This window comes from Rhinoraja longicauda, chromosome 9 (assembly GCF_053455715.1).
Source record: "Rhinoraja longicauda isolate Sanriku21f chromosome 9, sRhiLon1.1, whole genome shotgun sequence".
Lineage (NCBI taxonomy): Eukaryota > Metazoa > Chordata > Chondrichthyes > Rajiformes > Arhynchobatidae > Rhinoraja > Rhinoraja longicauda.
Genome location: NC_135961.1, coordinates 22382078 through 22401741, shown reverse-complemented (window position 1 = coordinate 22401741; position 19664 = coordinate 22382078). Strand labels below are relative to the sequence as shown.

Below are 19664 nucleotides of genomic sequence, written 5' to 3'. Positions count from 1 at the left end.
CCACACAGACTTCAAACTCTAGAGGTCAGAATCAAACTTGAGTCACTGAAACTGTAAGAAAGCTGTACATGGACAGCACCACTGTGTCATCCAAATGGACTCAAAATTTGTATTAGTATTTAGTATTAGTATGTATTAATACACGTGTGCTGATGACCAAAATAATCAAATATTCTCTCTTTATTTATACCCAATAGCTTAATATGTCAAAATGATTGAGAAATATACTGAGTTGGCAATTTCGGTACAGAATGTTCCTTGTCCACTGTTGGAAAGACACGAAAGCAATTGAGAAGGACCTTCACAATGGATTATTTCCATTAAGAGGTGAGACTAGGTCTGATTTTCCTGAAGTGAAGGAGGTTAAAAGGGTATATGATTGAGATATATAAAATTACTAGACAAAGTGGACCCGTTGGGCCCAAACCTCTCCTGCATTGGTGCAGCACCCTGTCCTCCCCCTCCCCTCTCTCCTCAACCCCCCCTCCCCTCTCCCTTCTCCCCCCTTCCCCATCCCCTCCTTTTAAACTTTAAAATGTGAATAACTTAAAAAATATAACACCGATTTCAATAAAACTACTTGCATTATCACTAAAGTAACAATGGTGAGTAAGGTGGGCCTAAAATTGTTGCGCTATCGTGTACCATTTTGGCTGAAGTTCAGTCACAAACAAGATAACAAACGAGAGTTTTAGTATATAGATGAGGCATTTTAGATAAGGGAGATCGCAGGAAGTTTTACTCCAGATCAGATAGATAAAACTAGAAGGCATAGATTTAGGGAAGGGGTGGGGATGGGCCAAGGGGGAGAGAAAAGAGATGTAGAAGGGATCTAGGGAGACTTTTCTCACTCAGAGAGTGGCATGTACCTAGAATGTACGGCTGATGAAAGTGGTGCAAGCAGAGTCGCTGACCGTATTTTAGTTGTATAGGAAATTAACTGCAGATGCTGGCACAAATCGAAGGCATCACAAAATGCTGGAGTAACTCAGCGGGTCAGGCAGCATCTCTGGAGAGAAGGAATGGGTGATGTTTTGGGTCGAGACCCTCTTCAGACTGATGTCGGGGGGGCAGGGCAAGCCAACTACATCCTTTCTTTGTCCCGCCCCATCTGACATCAGTCTGAAGAAGGGTCTCGACCCGAAACGTCACCCATTCCTTCTCTCCAGAGATGCTGCCTGACCCGCTGAGTTACTCCAGAATTTTATACCTTATTATTTTAGTTGTATCTTGATAAGTATATAAATCACCTAGGTATGGAAGCCTACAGGCTAGAGCTGGAAAATGGGATTGATATGGATAGATGTACATTGTTCAGTATGGTAATATAAGAAAATAACTGCTGATGCTGGTACAAATCGAAGGTATTTATTCACAAAATGCTGGAGTAACTCAGCGGGTCAGGCAGCATCTCAGGAGGGAAAGAATGGATGACGTTTCGGGTCGAGACCCTTCTTCAGATGGTGGGCTGAATGACTTGTTTCCATGCTGCACATGGCTCTATGACTGTCTGTTAATATCCAATTATAAATTGAATATACCATGCTGAGAATCAGAATTTAAGATGGTCAATAGTTTGTCAGAATGCAATGCTAGAAAAATGTTTTATTTAGAGTGTAAAGGGCTATACGCTCAAAAAGAGCATAGTTAGAGGGCAGGTCTTGATTCTCCACTCTGCATTTCGACTACTGAATGTCTCTGCGAGAGGATTTTAGATAGAGGTTCTCATTACATTGCCCTGCATGGACAGTGATAATCAGTTGGACGTGCTGTGGCGGGCATCTCCCCGTCCGTTAGCTGGGCCTCCGCCTTGAGGATGTTCCCCTCAGCCCCGGAGCAGCGACGATACTATGCGATGTGTCGGCAGGTCAGCCGCGCCCCATCGTCCCGGCCGCGTGGCGCAGGAGGGTGTTCGACGTGGTCCACGGGCTGGCTCACCCATCCATCCGGGCGACGATCGCATTGGTAGCTGCGCGGTTCATGTGGCATGGTCTGCGCAAGCAGGTTGGCCCCTGGGCCCGCACCTGCATTCCGTGCCAGACGGCAAAAATTCAACGCCACGTCCGGGCGCCACTCCAAGGGATCGGTCTACCCTGCCGCCGTTTCGACCACCTGCACGTGGACATTGTGGGCCCGCTCCCGCCGTCCCGGGGCATCACCCACCTCCTCACGGTGGTGGACCGCTTCACGCGGTGGCCGCAGGCCATACCACTGGCCGATACATCTACAGCCACATGCGCTCGTGCGTTGGCCGTGCACTGGATTGCTCGCTTTGGTGTGCCGGTGGTCATCTCATCGGACCGGGGGCCACAGTTCACCTCCGAGCTGTGGTCGGCCATGGCCCACCAGTTGGGCGTGCGGCTGCACCACACCACGGCCTATCACCCGCAGGCAAACGGCCTGGTGGAGAGGTTCCACCGGCAGCTGAAGACAGCGCTGAAGGCGCGACTCTCCGGCCCCGACTGGATGGACGAGCTACCATGGGTCTTGCTGGGCATCCGGACTGCGCCCAAGGAAGACCTGGCTTCATCCTCAGCGGAGCTCGTCTACGGGTCCCCGCTCACGGTGCCCGGGGAGTTCGTGCCCTCGTTGCCGGGGCAAGAGGAACCGCCCTCATCCACCCTACAGCGCCTCCGAGAGCGAGTTGGCAAGCTCGCACCCGTGCCGACGTCCCTCCATGGGACATTCCGCCCTTACGTGCCATCGGCCCTCCGGGACTGCGCCTTTGTGTTCCTGCGCCGTGACGCCCACCGGACGCCACTCCAGAGGCCGTATGAGGGCCCGTACCGGGTGCTGGAGCACGGACAGACAACCTTTGTCTTGGACATGGGGGGCCGGCCGGAGGCCGTGTCAATTGACCGCCTGAAGCCGGCCCACTTAGACATCGACCAACCGGTGTGGGTTGCCCAGCCTCGGCCACGAGGTCGCCCACCCTTCCGGGACCCACCCCCTGTCCCTCCAACTGTGCCTCCGCCGGCCCCTCTGTCGACCGATTACCGTACGCGGTCCGGTCGGGTTGTGCGACCACCAGTGCTTTTCGTGCCTCCGGTTCTGGGGGGGGGTCCTGTGGCGGCTCCCAAGGGTCGGGCCATACTACTACCGACCCCTCGGCACGGGAATGGACCAGTCCAGGGAGGCGGTCCGGTACCATGTATATAAGGACAAGGTTTTGGGCGCGAAGCCATTCCGGCAGACTCGACCCGTCTGATAACCGAGGTATAATAAAACATAACGTCCCCGAAATACCTGGCTCCTTGCCTTTATTTCGGGCCTCTATCGACGTGCCACAGTGCAAGCTTTTACTTTAGGCAGCATAAATGGGCCATTATCCTTGGAGATACTCATTATTCTCTCAACAGCAAAGGTAACTTAGAAATGCAACTGGGAGAGAAAACCAAAATCAAATGATGTGCATTGTTGGTAAATTACTTTTTTGAAATTAACAAAAATTATGCCAATTATATTCTTGAACACTGAAAAAATTGCAATTCAATTACTGGAATGAAAATCTGGGCATTTCCGCAGTAAGGACAAGTTAGTCCCAAACTCTTGCATTAGCAGTAATTCATTGTATTTCACAAAATGTGATGAATCTGTTCAGGAAATACTGCAGGATAAGAAAACTGTTCTCCTTCACAAGATCCAGAAATTGAATTGCATTATTGACCAGTCCTTTTGGCCTGCTCATTCAATAAACTCATTATTTCAGTCTCCCGCTCCCATATCTATAACCCCCATTCATGTACATCTATAACTCTTTTGATATTCTATGGCACTTCAACAAAATTCCAGATTTCTGCACAAGGTTCCTCTACATCTCCGTTATGTTGCAGAGTAGTAGATGGACATTCCACATTTGTTTGCGATCAGCATATCAAACTGTCCTCAATCATCATCAGCTTACTCTTCCTTACTGAAACATATCTCACTTTGAATAACTTGAATATAATCATTTCCCAACCATTGCATTGTTTTATACAAATTCCAGTGTCTCATACTAATACCGCCTGCTCTCATTCTTCAGTTATGTACTTTGCAAGTCATTTATTCTCCAAATGTTACCCTTTTCCAAAAGATGCCCATCCGTAGTATCCTCTAGATCGGATAAGAAATCTACATGCAAACATTAGGTTTGTTTTCTCAATGGGCATTGTCTGTTCTAATTTCCCCCCTCAATGCCACAAAGGAGACCATTTCACACCATCAAGTCAAAGCTAGGGCATTTTCCCAGCAATGTATTCTGCCCACATTTCCATCAATTCCCCAGAGATTCTAACACTAGGGGAACGACTGTACCCGGGGAAGTCCATGCAGATCTCAGAGAGAATGTGTAAATTCCACACAGGTTGCACCAGAGACCAACACTGAACAAAGATGGCTCATAATGTGAGGCAGCAGCTCCACTAGCTGTACTTTTCTGTTAAATGAATATAATTTATAGATAAAAAGTGAAACTGCATTTAGCTTTTATTTGACATTCATTACTGTCCTTTAAGTGCATTTAATAACATGGATTATACTTAATTTTTATAGGTATTATTTAAAGCATCCAAAGACTTAGTCAGCATGACTCCATCCATCTCTAGTGTTCCACAGAATTACAATTAAAGGGGGGACAGAAAAAAAAGTTACAAATAAGAGAATTTAAAACCAAATTATGCAGTACTGCAATAAGTATCACTTCCAAAATGTCATAGATGCTATTTGAAGCAAATTTGAGCTGATTTGAACATCCTGAATGGCTTGACATTCTAGCTGATGCATGCAGAGCTGAATTTTAAGTGGAAAAAGTATTGACCAAACCAATTGCACTAGCTCATTATCATGCCAATCTTTTTATCATCCTTTGGGAAGGTAATTAACCATGCTGGAAACAGCAAAAGAGGATTTAGTTTCAGAAAACAATAGTCAAATTTATGCTGAGGTAGGAAATGCAAGGCAAAGACTAAAAGGCAAACCAATAATGAGTAATTTAAGTATTTAAATATTTATGAGTAATCAATTGGGACTGTACATATTCACTGACACAAACAAATGTAGAAATGCAAGTTGGTGCATTGAATGCTCAGTACAAAGCCCATGAAACTCAGTGGTTTCTAAGTTTCCAAAATAATCTCTTGCAAAACCTAGAAATAATTGGTGGCCAATGGAATGACAACTTTAATTTGTTCAACATAGCTAAAGCATTTCAAACTGATAGACCCGTCTTTAGACCACAATCTTTTAACTACAAACAATTTTGTTAACCTTGACTTAGTCATATTGTGGATTCAGGAGCCAAAAATATTGCAGGGTAACACACTCATGAAATAATAAAGGGCTATCAATTGGTAAGAAAATTATGTATTATATTTAGATTGCATAGGATCCAGGGAGAGCTAGCTGACTGGGTAGAGAATTAGCCTCATGGAAGAAGCAGTGGGTGATGGTGAAAGGTTGTTTTTCAGACTGGAGGCTTGTGACTAGTGATGTGCCTCAGGGATCAGTACCGGGTCAATTCAAGTTTGTGGTTTCTATCACAATTCTGTTGTAGAGCAGAAGAATCAAGAACTGCAGGTACATGAGATGTTTTGTTACAGTTGTACAAGATGTTCGTGACACTGAATTTGGAGTATTGTGTTCAGTTTTGGACACCCTGCTATAGGAAGGATGTTGTTAAGCTGTAAAGATCACCGAGAAGATTTACGAGGATGTTACCAGGACTCGAGGGCTTGTGCTATTGAGGGGTTGGGCAAACTATGACTTTATCCATAAGCACAGGACAATGACAAGTTATCTTATAGAGGTGTATAAGATCACGAAGGGAATAGATAGGGTAGATGTACAGAGTCTTTTACCTGGAGTAAGGTAATCAAGAAGAAGGAGACATCAGGTTTTTTTTAAGAGGAAAGATTAAATAGGAACCAGAGGGATAACCTTTGCACACCGAGGGTGGTGGGTATATGGAACGAGCTGCCAGAGGAATTAGTTGAGGCAAGTACAATAACAACATTTAAAAGGCATTTGGACTGGTACATAGATAGGAAAGGTTTGGTGAGATATTGGCCTAACGTGGACAGGTGGGACTAGTGTAGATGGGGCATCTTGGTTGGCATAGGCAAGTTGGGCCAAAGGGTCTATTTCCATGCTATTTGAGACTTTTTGCCCATAAATGTATTAAAGATTTACAAATTACTTTTTGGTTTTCAAGTGTATGAAAATTTGCTGTGCCTCTACTATTTAAGTTACTTGAAACTGTACCAATTTTCCCTCTTCCATTCCAGTTTCCTATTTTTTTCATATTTTAAACTCTCCCAAATCTTGCCTGCATATTCGCTTTTTCTCTGGAACTTTAGTCCTATAGTCCTGTTTATGAAAGTGCTATTGACAATTCATATTGACAACTTCCTGCCAATGCAAAGAAGGCTATGTTCTAAACATAAATTATACATTTTCATCCATTTTAATACATGTTAATACGCCTACAATTGTGTCATTTTATGTAACAAATTCAAATTATGGTGAAAGTCATTTGTCATCCTTACCTGTATCAGCACAAAATGCTTATCAACTGTTAAGCCAAGTGACAGGAATCATCTATTTTACTGCACCAGTTGTACAATCTAGCTTGAATCGCACCTTTAGCACAAGCTTAGAAAGTGTGGTTAACTGCATCCATCCCAAAGGCTCAGAGCTAGCGGGTCCAAGAAGAACATGCAAACAAGAGTAGAACATGTAGCTCTAGGAGTCTGCTCCATTATTCAAATGAGATAATGGCTCACATGCAACATAAGACCATATGCTTGCCTTTACCCTATGTTTCTTTTACTGCCATTTAACAATATGTTTTGAGTAATTCTGCTTCCTGCACAAATCCATACAAGAGAGCAGCTGTTAGATCCAGTTTATTGGAGTCCCTGGTGATTCCTCCACTCCATCCCCTGCCACTCTACTAATTTTCTAATTGGGTTACCGATCTGTCTTAAACTCAGTGCAATTTAAGGTTAGTTAGCAGTCCTATGAGGAATCTCTCAAATACCAAGCCCAGGTAAATAACTTCCACAGCAATTCCATTGCCACTTAAAAAACAATCAAATTGGCCAAATATGGCCCACATTTTATTCATCTCTCTTCAGGTAGCTGAAAGTATTCAAGGTGTCAGGAAACCATCCATAATTACAGAATCTAGCAATTTCCCTACAATGGGTTATACTACAAGTTCAAAATTTCCCAGATTTCTCATTAAATTAAAACTTTATTAAACTGGAGGTAAAATTCATTATTTTGTAATAAAATAGAACAGCTTCTAAAGAACTTGGAAGTTTGTAGTTCATCAATCTACAACATTCTAAAATCGAAACCATCTGCAACTGAGGATTTATCACTCTTCAGCACCATTAATTCCATCAATACCGCTATTTGGATTAAATTAACATTGGTGTGACACCAGCCATGAAGGAGAGTTAATTTCCTTGATATCTAGCATTCCTTCATCACCTACTATAAGGTTTGGCATAGGTTAATTATTTAGCATGTGTATTATTTCCCTTCGCATCACACTCAAATTTCCGACGGATGCATATCGAACTATTTCTGTAATGTGATTGTAAAATGCATCAATCTTGATATCCGTTCTAAGTTTCTTTATATACTCCGTTATAAGCATATGCCATTGCCTTGTTAATATTTTTGTACTTCTCCCAGTTACACAGGATATGTGCTAGTTTGTAACCTTTCTGGAAGTTTGTTGCTTACATTTCATGGGGTCACTTATCCCTTCAGTTCTCTATGCCTGATTTTCTTTTTCCATATTAAGTACTTTGTTGTGCAAAATTGTTTTTTTTAAAAATCACTTCAACTGATGATTTTAACATAAAATACTGAGCACACAAAGGACCATAGTAGGACCAAAGGACCAAAACTCATCATTTTTACAGAAGAACCGTTCTTTAAATTTTACAGCAAATAATTGAAAGTAATTTTTTTAAAAGATTTGCCTTTTGAAAACCGAGAAAGATATCTGGTGAATGAAGCAGCTGAGCCTGTACATTTCCACTTTAGAGTTTTAATTCTTCCGCATTATTTTTTTGTGCAGAACTCTTTTGAACACGGACATTAACTTTGATTAACAGTTGTCCAATTGCATATCTATTAACAATTGAGAATGTTAAGAAATGAAACTTTATCTTCATTTGAAACACTTCACTGGGTCCATACTTCACAGCAAAGGGATAATTGATCATTTTCTCACAGAAAACTCTAGCAATTTCACTCTTAGACTAAGTGTGATTGATCAGACACACTTTCATATTTTACATTTGATGAGTCAGTTAGCTGTAAATGACAGATCAGCTGTAAAGAATTAAAAATATCTTGGTCAGGCCACACATGTCATTAGCTCCTTGATTGCAATCGATAAGTTCACTGCAGCAAGATCTCAGAGGAGGTGCTCAGTAATTATCGCTGCAGGGACTGGATCAATAATATCTGAATAATCCTTATGCCGGAATTTACACATGGCTCAAAAGAAATTGAATGGGCTATTTATATGGTACTTAAATTACTTAAAAAAACACAAGGTTGCAAAAACTGAGGGGAAAAAATCAGTGCCATGTTCACTAATGGAATGGATATATCCACACTGATTGGAGGTAGTGTTAGGGTCATGAATCTATATGGAATAAGTATCTGGTGTTACTTTAAGTAGAACCCTGAATAGAAAATCAAATAACTATAAATGCTGGAAATGCAAAGTAAAAACAAATAGTGCTGGAAAATCTCAGCAGTTTAAGCAGAATCCGTGAAATTGAAACAATAGTTTAAAGTCAAAAAACTGTCAGAACCGGGAAAGAGAGAAAACAGGTTAGTTTTTAGCTAATGTGGCAGAAGAATGAATTGAACAACGGAAAAATATCTCAGTTTGGGCAAGACCAAATGAGTTAATGTGGTCATTAAAGCAGCAGTTAGGATCAGTTGCTTCTTCGATTCTGTAAGGTGTTGCGAACAGCAAGGCTGTGGGAAATGGGCACTAAATCATGGAGGAAATATATTGAAGGATCGAGTCAAGGCATAGAAGGGGAGGGGACCCGCCAACAGGGGCAGATCATCCACGGTCATATTGAGTGATAGAGCAGGTTTCAGGGACTCAGTTGCTTTATCCTCATACAGCTACTTTATATACTTAGCTAAAGTTAGAGAATTTGATAGAATCCTGATGATTCCAATGTTCTCAGATGGAAGATGAGATACTATTCCTCAAGCTTGAGTTGGGCCTCATTGTAACAATGCAGAAGGTCACAGACTGAAAAAAGTCAAACTGGGGGGTGGGATCTTCTGTGGTCACCCCATCGGTGTTTGGTTTCTCCAGTGCAGGGGAGCTGACTGGATAGGTCCTGCAGTGGGCTAGAAAATGTAAAATCTACTCAGGCTGCACTTTTAAGGAGCTGAAGCTGGCTCTTCAAAGATGGGGATATGTTTGATGACAATCTTAGAGAAATGTTATTGATAAAGGAGATGTATGCAAATGGGAAATGCAGATAAAACTACTCCTTCGAATACAAACACATTTTGAGCTTGGCTGTGAAAGATCCAGACAAGGAAGCTGGTCTATTTGGGCAGAAGACCTAACCCAATAAAATCTGGGATGCATGGAAGTTGAAATGAAGAATAAGTTTCTGGTATCAGAGGGATTTGTGGATGCATTGCTAATAAAGTACATAATGCAAAAATTGTGTATGAAAGGAAGGTCACATTTAAACACCTTTAATACACATTCTTTCCACATAGAAAATTGCATAAAGCATATTTATTCTGACATGGAGAGTATTCTGAGTTACCCAGCTGCATTGCTGCCAAACTGGGCATGCATTCTACATTGCAGTGAATGCTGCTAAGGGGACAAGTAGGCTGGCCATGATAATATGACAATTCCTAATATCTAGATAGCTTATTTACATTTAGAGAAGACTACTATTAAATACTGGAAATATACACAGCTTCGTGAAGTAACAATTGCAATGGACCATGGTAACAATGCTGTTCAAAGAGGTTACTTTTAAAGAGTGTTTTTTAAGACAATTAGGAGGTATTCTAGAACTTAGACCTTCAAATATATGGTGACTGTATTTAGACGGAGCAAACAGCCACACGGTGAACGATATTGCCTCCTGTTATAAGAACTTCCTCTGAACCAACCTGGCAAACGAGAGACTGCTCAAACTCCATTGCAAAGACCCAAGGAACATCTAGTCCTTTAAACAGCAAAATATGCAGCCCTACCTTCCACCCCTCTCACCACAGCTGCATTATGATCTACCTCTGTGTGCACTGCACATAGTCCTCACTTTCACAGCATAATTTTGCTTTGTACACCAAATAGTTATGCAGCTCCTCTGCATCTTTCAAGCATTTAAAAAACAAAACTTGCATGCATAACAAAAAATTGGCATTATTCAATGAGAACAGTTGCAAATCCACATAGCCATTCGGCAAGTTCAGTTCCTTCCTCCTCAGTTTAAAAGCAGGAAATGATCGGCCAATTAGCGCAATATCTGAAATTGATAACTTTTTACAGAATATCTTGTTTATCCCTACCACCATCCTACCTCTCTTAAAGATTCCATTCCATTCTCCTAAAGTCGCCATGTCCCCCATATTTGTTCCAATGAGGAGTTGTCAGAAATGTATTGCTGAACAATGGTTTCTCCTTGTGCATAGTCTTTGACAGCTATTTCCATTACTTACTCTCAACCCTTTCCTCCTGGATGGAGCAAGGACAACGTTACTAGTCCTCACCTTCTATCCCATAGCCATTGCATTCAATGGACCATCCTTCACAATTGTAGTATTCTATTTACAACTATCAATCCATTCTTTTTCTCGTTCTACTCTGTATCATTTGTGACTGCAAGAGATACAACACCTGTCCTTTGATCTATTCCTATCATCCAGGAATTCTGCCTTTCTTGGTGAAGCACACATTACTTCCAAGACAGCTGTATGCATTTGGTTAGCAATTTGCAGAGCATCTAATTTCTGTCTGCAGGACCAATCCCAAGATTCCAGTTGACTTCCACTAGAATTCTCCATCCCATTCCTGATCTGTCCAATCTGTGATCTCCTGCACTATTACAACAAGCCCCAATGAAAGCTTGAGAAACAACACCTCATCTTCCAACTTAATATTTGTCACTATCTCCATCCATCTGCCAATTTGCCCCCCTCAAACTTGCACACTGCATTTTTCTGAAGCTCATATCAAATTCTCTCATTTTAAGTAATGTTCTCCATATGTATCATAACTGTTGTGCTGTAAACCAGAGGTAGAGGTTTCAGGTATGAAAAAGGGTCCTGACCAAACATGTAATTATTCATGCTTTCCAGAAACGCTACCTGACCTGCTGAGTTACTTCAGCATTTTTTTTTGTTGTTGTAAATCAGCACTGCAGTTCTTTGCATCTCCCTATCACTAAGGTAGCTTACAATCCAACTGTATGAATATTGAATTCTCCACTTTCAAGTACTACTTCCCAAGCCCCTTCTTTCTCCTCCAGTGTACACTTGTTTTTCCCCACCAGTCCCATCACCCAATTCCTTTCCCCTCTTCCTAACACTTAACTCCCACCCCTCACATCTGTTCCCCAGTTCCCTTTTATATCTCTTTCCCCTCCCTGCCCTCTTCCACTCATATTCCATCGTCCAGCTTTACATTTTGCTCCTCTTCTTTTCTCATCTGACACCGTTTTGTCTCCACTTCACCCATCACTTGCCAGGCTTTGCCCCATTCCTACCTATTTTCCAGCTTTCACCATCATCACCCCCCCCCCCCCCCCCCCCCATCAGCCCGAAATATTGTTTGTCCACAGATAGGCTGAAAGGCAGAGTAGAGGTAATATTCAGATCAGTGACGATCTTATTAATTGCCTGAGAAGACTGGCGACAAAAACAAGGAGGCAGATTACTATCTCAATGGTGTCAGGTTAGGTAAAGGGGAAGTGCAGCGAGACTTCTGCAATTGTATAGGGCCCTGGTGAGACCACATCTGGAGTATTGTGTACAGTTTTGGTCTCCTAATTTGAGGAAGGACATCCTTGTAATTGAGCCAGTGCAGAGTAGGTTCATGAGATTGATCTCTGGGATGGCAGGACTGTCATATGAGGAAAGATTGAAAAGACTAGGCTTGTATTCACTGGAATTTAGAAGGATAAGAGGGGATCTTATAGAGACATATAAAATTATAAAAGGACTGGACAAGCTTGATGCAGGAAAAATGTTCCCAATGTTGGGGGAGTCCAGAACCAGGGGCCACAGACTTACAATAAAGGGGAGGCCATTTAAAACTGAGGTGAGAAGGAACTTTATCACCCAGAGAGTTGTGAATTTGTGGAATTCTCTGCCACCGAGGGCAGTGGAGGCTAAATCACTGGATGAATTTAAGAGAGAGTTAGATAGAGCTCTGGGGGCTAGTGGAATCAAGGGATATGGGGAGAAGTTAGGCACAGGTTACTGATTGAGGATGATCAGCCATGATCACAATGAATGGTGGTGCTGGCTCAAAGGGCCGAATGGCCTCTTCCTGCACCTATTTTTTACGTTTCTATGAATGGCTCAATCCAGCTACTAATTCATATGTTTATATTTTACTCAGAATTCAAAAGGCAAGATGAATTATTGTGCACAAGATTCAATGCATTGTACCTTATAAATCTCAAACGTAACTACAAAAGTCTTTGGGCCAAATACAAGCAAATGAGAATAGCCCTGCGTGCCAACTTGGTCAGCTCTATAATAGCTCTATAACTAATACTTTTATTTATTTATTTGTTTTAACATTTCAATTACATCCACTTGAATATGAATCCATTTGAATGCATTTAAATATTTAAAAATCAATTGAATGTTTAAAATATAGATGGAAAAATTCAACCAATTTCTGCTACTCGTACAAAATCAACAATAGAGTGATTTAGTGGCAGCACAGCTATTGAGGCAGCCAGAAATTCAACAACTTTATTTTAAAGTGGTTTTCGACTCTGGAAGTGGCGATGTAATTCAGTTTTGAATTAACTGTAGAAATGAAAATTGGAGAATTTTTACAAGATCTCAAACGTTGTGGCAGTGTCTTTATGGAGAAAGGTGTCAAAAGTAAATATCTAGCAGCAGCAGTCAGAGGTGACACGGCAAATAAACATTGCGCTCTTGGCCTGGCTTAAATTCTCCTAATTGCTGTTAAGCCAGCAGTCCTGCTAACATTCTTGTTATTCTCTGTTGAACCATGTGGCTCCAACATTCATAAGATTCCTTCATTCTCCCTCTCCAAATCATTGACCTAGACTTCCCCAAACTTCCTTCCGCTGTACTGGCGTGTTCTGTCATAACTAGTCTCAAAATCATTACCCTAATTAGGCCATTCATCTAAAGTTGCATAACATCTATATTGTGCGACAAAGTTTTAATTATCTTCAGAATATTTTAACTAGCCACACGTTTAAACAACTTCTTCCTTTCTGCAGGACAAAATGGCACACAAACTAGGAACCAATTAATAAAGCTATTGAGCTATAGAATACAGAAGCAGCCCTTTGGCCCAACTCTTCCATGACAACTAAGTTGCCTAATCAAGCTAGTTTCATTTGAATGTGCCTTGTCCATATCCCTCCAAATCTTTCCTATCTATGTACCAGTGGTTGAATTGTTTTCTCTGGAGTGGAGGGAGTTGAGGGGAGACCTGATAGAAGTACATAAAATTATCCAAGGCATATATAGCGTAAACCGTCACCACCTTCTTTTCTCGGGGTGGAAATATCAAAGACTAGAGGGCCTTGTTTCAAGGTCAGAGGGAGAAAGTTTAAAGGAGATGTGTGGGGCAAGCTTATTTTTAAACACAAAGAGTGTTTGCTTTGTGAACTCACTGTCAGGGGTAGATAGAATAGTGGTATTTTGAAAAGTATATGGATATGGAGGAAATGGATTACGTGCAGGCAGAGGTGAATAGTGGAACGACATTATGTTCAGCACAGACCTTTGGGCTGAAGGGGGTTGTTCCTGCACTGCAGGGCATTTCTTCTGATGGTATCATAGAATTTTGGATGTGGAACATTCAAAGCGGTGTGCACATACAGTTATGCATGTGCAATAGCACACTCTCCATTGTAAAACTCAATCCTGGTATTATTTCCTCAGTGTAGGTGATGATTTTAAGTGTCCAGCTATCACTTCATTCCTGCAACAATTAATTTCTATTAGACCAAAAAAAAATAATTATTGCCAACTGATCCTGAAATGACCCCTATATATACACATTTAGGACGACAATGAGCCATGAAGCCACAAGAGGTAAAGTGATTTATTGCTGGGTTGTAAGCTGGTGCAATGTGACAAAGCTTTATCATGATGTTCCTAGTGAAGTTAATCTGCTGGACATATAGTTGTTCAGCCAATGTTGGGGGAGTCCAGAACCAGGGGCCACTGTCTCAGAATAAAGGAAAGGCCATTTAAAACTGAGGTGAGAAGAAACTTTTTCACCCAGGGAGTTGTGAATTGGTGGAATTCTCTGCCACATAAGGGAGTGGAGGTCAATTCACTGGATGAATTTAAAAGAGCTCTCGGCGCTAATGGAATCAAGGGATATGGGGAGAAGGCAGGCACAGGTTACTGATTGTGGATGATCAGCCATGATCACAATGAATGGCGGTTTTGTATCAAAGGGCCAAATGGCCTCCTCCTGCACCTATTTTCCATGTTTCTATGTTTCTATTGTAACTTGAGGCAAAGAGCACATTTAGTGAATTAGTAAGAATTCCAGCATCTTCCTTTCTTTTCTCTATTTCTCCCAGCAATTGCAGATATCCACAATCTGTCGTTTCCAGCTTGATCTTCTCAAATTGCAGTGCTTGCAGAACAGCACGGCCATTTTTGGTAAATATCGCCCTGGAAATTGAAAATCTTTCCACTATCTACAGCGACCAATATAGGAAACTAAACTTGCACAGTCAAATGTTTGCTTGAATGCAACCAGGAATCACATTAAATAACACCAGTGTCGTCTGCTGTCAACCATTAAAAGAGCATTTTTTTGGGTAGGTTTAAGAATGTGTGTTCTTAAACCTACCCAAATATATTTTCTTTTGAAAGCAGTAGTTCCCTTGGACCTTCTAGATTTACTCAGTTACGTTCTTTCCTTAATAAAAATTAATTGAAATTTTAAAAAACTATTCCATAGAACATTATAAACAATACAGAAAACATCAATTGCAACATTGATTGCATTATCCCCTCTTGCTATTGATATTATTTTGGGAGAAAAAATGTTAAGTCCAAGAAAAATAAAATTAGATTAGTTTTAACAATGTCAGATCTGCTGCTTTATGCTAAGTTGTACACAACACAAGAATTACTGTTTTATGGCAAGTAATTGAAATTCCATATGTTTTGCCAATTATTTATCTAATTAAAATATATTAATAAATAATGTTATTGCAATCCTCAAAGTATTTAATTATATTCAAATCTGGTTTATTTGGATATAGCATATCCTTGAGTTTGGGTGTGTTTAACTATATGCTTGATATGTGGTTGGCTCAGTCCAAATAAAACAGATATGTCAAGTTTGAGCCGTGCTGGAAGATGGGGGCTTACTTCCCTGTTACCTGTATTCTGATTGCTGCTAACAATAGCAACACCAACTAGACCTTGAGCACTACACGGCTGTAAAAAAATAGTCCACCTATTTAGCCTGACCAGTAACCATTAGGCTTAGGCTGTGATTAGCGCCGTCCAGCCCAATGTTCCACCAATCTAGGCCATATAGGCTATTATTTTTATTTTTAAAATCATTACAGAACTTTAACTTAAAGTTCCAACACGAGATATATTTAACATTACAATCCAAGATTTAAAATAGATCTGAAGGAAAAGTGAATGAGCTAATAAAATGAGGGTCTTTGTGTGTGTGTGTGTGTGTGTGTGTGTGTGTGTGTGTGTGTGTGTGTGTGTGTGTGTGTGTGTGTGTGTGTGTGTGTGTTTTAATGTGCAACCTGAGGCAGGACAATGGCACAGCTGGTGGAGCTTTGTCTCCCAACTCCAGGAACCACTAATCTTGACCTTTGTTGCCGTCTGTGTGGAATTTGCATATTCTCCCCGTGACCCCATCAGTTTCCTTCCACACCTTAAAGACTAGCAGGTTAGTAAATTAATTGTAAACTGCCTTGAGCATCTCAGCGAGGGCTAGAATCTGTGGAAGAGTTGATGGAAACACAGGGAGAATAAAATGGGATTAGTATAATGGACTCTCGATCCTTGACATAGACTAAATATGCTGTATATCTCTATGACTTAAAGAATCTCATGACAGTATCCGGGCCAATAGTTATACTTTTGCCAACATAGGTGGAACAGAAAAATGGTGACTTCTAACAAGTTTGTTTCATGGGCATTGTTGTTTTCCCAGTTAGTGCTGTGCTTTCTATAATACTGATGACTAGATTTCTAAAGTATTTAAATGGCTATACAGAACGTGGGGACATGCTGAGATTGTGAAAAGAGCATTGTAATTGGATTTTCTCCACTTGCTAATGTCTGCTTTCCATTTTCCTGAGTCACATACATGATCGACAGCCATCCATTGCATGCACAACATCTTATATAAAAAGGTATTTACAGCTGATATTTTCTAAATGAAATGCTATGTTACCTTTGGCAAGTAGTTTTGTTCAATGCAGATTTAAGGTGCGTTATTAGTATTTTGTTAAACTACTGATCAAACCAAATGGCTTGATTTTTTTTAAAATGTTTGTAGTTTTTATAATAATGTATAATGCCATGAATCCTCAAAAGCATATGTCACCTCTAAATACTCTAAAAGTCAGTGTGTCATCCACACAAAAAAACTTTTTCTAATAATACCACAATTTAAAGTTTTACCTAAGATAGCAACAACTTCTTCGTCTTGAATTACTTCCAAGGATCCAGAAACCACAAAGCAAAGGCTGTCAACACTTTCGCCTGCGTGATAAAGTAAATCTCCTGGAGCACTATGAATGGTTTGAAACTCCATTGCCAGAGCTCGTAAACAGCCGTCACTTGCGAGTCTAAAAGCTGGATGTTCCTTGAAGACTTTACGATTTAAATGAACACAAATGTCTGCACGCATATCCTTAGGACAGATTTCGAGAACCTAATAAGGGGAAAACACAAAGGCAAATAGATCAATATTTGATTTGTAATTCATTGTGTATACTATTTAATAGATATCATATATTATAAAGAAAATATTTTGCATGCAAGCTTAATGAAACACATTGGACTATCTCCCTCATTACCAACACCATTTTTTTCACCACCAAATGGACAAAATAATTATAAAAAAGAAAATAATCCTTCCAAAAGTCTAAAAATGGAAACATTTCTGGTAGGTGCATTAATATTTTAAAGACTAAACAGTAGGAAAATGATGTTCATCTCTTTAACAGCAAGTACCATTGAGATCTCTAATTTTTACCTTCGGACTGTGGCTTATATGATAGAGACAATGTGATCTATTCGTACGAAATTATAACTAAAAACATCAATACAATTGTTGGCAAATGAAACGTGCAAATCTGGAGCCATGGTTCAACTGCACAAAAATGCAGTAGATTTAGCTTAACATTTAAGCAAACATCATTGGAATAATAGCTTACGCACAGAATGCTGGAACCCAAACCTCCTGTAATTATACTGAATATCTGAGGGTTTTCTATTAATTCAGTATGTCTATTTGTGAACTTCATAATCGGGAAATTATCCTCTATGGCTACTTTATGTTATTGCACAAAATTAAGATCTACAACTCTCTGTGGCTCTCAAGGACATTCTGCATTTGTTTATTCAAATCTGTGATCCATTTTATTTTTAAAATTCAACTTGGTAAAATACAACAGATTCCAATCAAATACGAGCAGCAAAAGGCGACAGGAAGGCAGAGATCCACTATCGTAAATGAAGAATTATTAGTTGCAGGTTCAGGGTGGGTGGTTATGAGGGTGCAATGCCTCATAACTATAATGCTACGAGGGAAGAACCCAGGGATTAAGGCTTTGAGTGCCAGACAGAGCAAGTACCTGAATATATGCTGCAGATCTGGAGGCCTACAAAATGGGAGATTTGGATGTGAGCAGTGCAATAAACCACACCAGAAAGAATAACCATTTGGAAGCAAAATTAGTACATTATATTTGGCAAAAAGCAAGACATGACACCCATTTAAAAAAACGCTATAAAGCAATATAAAATGTATACATATTTTCTCTTCAGTTCAGTGCATTTTTATACCTTTTCAGTATCAATTCCTTTAGACATTGACCAAGTAGAAACAATGTAGTCCATGACACGTTCACTCAAGCCTTTGGGCACCTGATAGAGCTTCAAAAAGTCTCGGACACAGTTCAGCATTTCATGATATCTGTTGCTATTAGCATACATTTGTTGAAAGATCGTTGTCACATTACCAAATATGGTTGCATATAAGAGAGCTGCAAAGAAAAGAGATGGCTGGTATCAACAAATTAATAGTTAAAAGCCAAAAAATAAATAAAATATTGAAAATGAAACTTAAATTCATTAGTTTCCTTTCCCATATTAATTATTGAAATGCAATTTGGAAAGACCATCTGTCTGTTTCCCTCCACAGTTGCTGCTGGCTTAGTGACTTCCTCCAGCAGTTTGTTTTTCTACTCAGCACTCCAGCATTCCAAATTGCTTTAATGCAATGCCACCTAACCCTCTTCATTCTCCATTACACCACCAATTCTTGGTGTCACCTGCAAACCTCCCAATGCATGTTAACAACATGGTTATCTGAATAATGAATATAGTATGGCGAGTCTGGAGGCTTGTACTTTGTTAAAGAAGTTTATTGCGGCAGCAATATTCAATTACAAAGGATAACAAACGAGATTACAGACAACCATTAACTCAAACTGTTCACATCGAAATTCTCTTCCCACTCCTGGTTTTTGGGCCCCCAAACCACCACCTGACCTAGCTGGCCAATCAGCGGGTTCGACTCTCAGGACCAATCCCTATGGTCGCACCACCATGTGACCTTGCTGGCCAATCCGAGGGTTCGACTCTCAGGACCAATCCCTGTGGTCGCTACAATCGATGATAAATAGTGGACCTAGCACCAATCACTGTGCCTCACCACTGCTCACAGACCTCCAATCTAAATAATAGCCCTTGAGGCCTCACTCCCAGGCTGCTCCAGAGGCTCTTTGGGCACTCAAGAGAATTTATGAACAATTCAAAGAGTTTAAAGAAAAGAAAAACTAAAGAATGCATTTAACCGATATAAACGTTAAAAGCATTAACAATAAATAGCAAACAAAACCCCGCTTGACAACACTCAGTCAGCCTCCAGCAAATGGCACATACATTTCAGACAGATATCTAGAGATACTCCTTTCCCATCCAAAGTACTAAAAAAATTCAAGTAGTTTTACAAGCAACAATGGAAACCTAATTTAAGGCTATACGGTTTTCCCTTAAGCCAGGTTATGCGAGCGTTTATTCATCTTTGGTGACAACCCTCGGCAAACACAAATAGTACATTATCAATCACATTCGATGGAATGTTGGCGCAGTGGTAGAGTTACTGCCTTACTTGTGGCGCCAGAGACCGGGCTTCGATCCCAACGACGGGTGCTATC

General features: G+C 40.6%; 1 protein-coding gene across 2 annotated transcripts in view; it reads right to left on the bottom strand.

Moving 5' to 3' along the window:
- Positions 1–19664, bottom strand: part of kcnh1a (potassium voltage-gated channel, subfamily H (eag-related), member 1a) — a 187909-nt gene that overhangs the window by 95375 nt on the left and 72870 nt on the right. For both annotated transcript variants that reach the window (XR_013547626.1, XM_078404941.1), the window contains exons 8-9: positions 18289–18488; positions 16900–17152 (exon numbers count right to left, since the gene is read on the bottom strand). Coding sequence is in view for 1 of the 2 variants with exons in the window: in XM_078404941.1 (XP_078261067.1) it covers positions 16900–17152; positions 18289–18488 (453 nt within the window). In the remaining variant the exon portion in view is untranslated. The remainder of the gene's footprint in view (positions 1–16899; positions 17153–18288; positions 18489–19664) is intronic.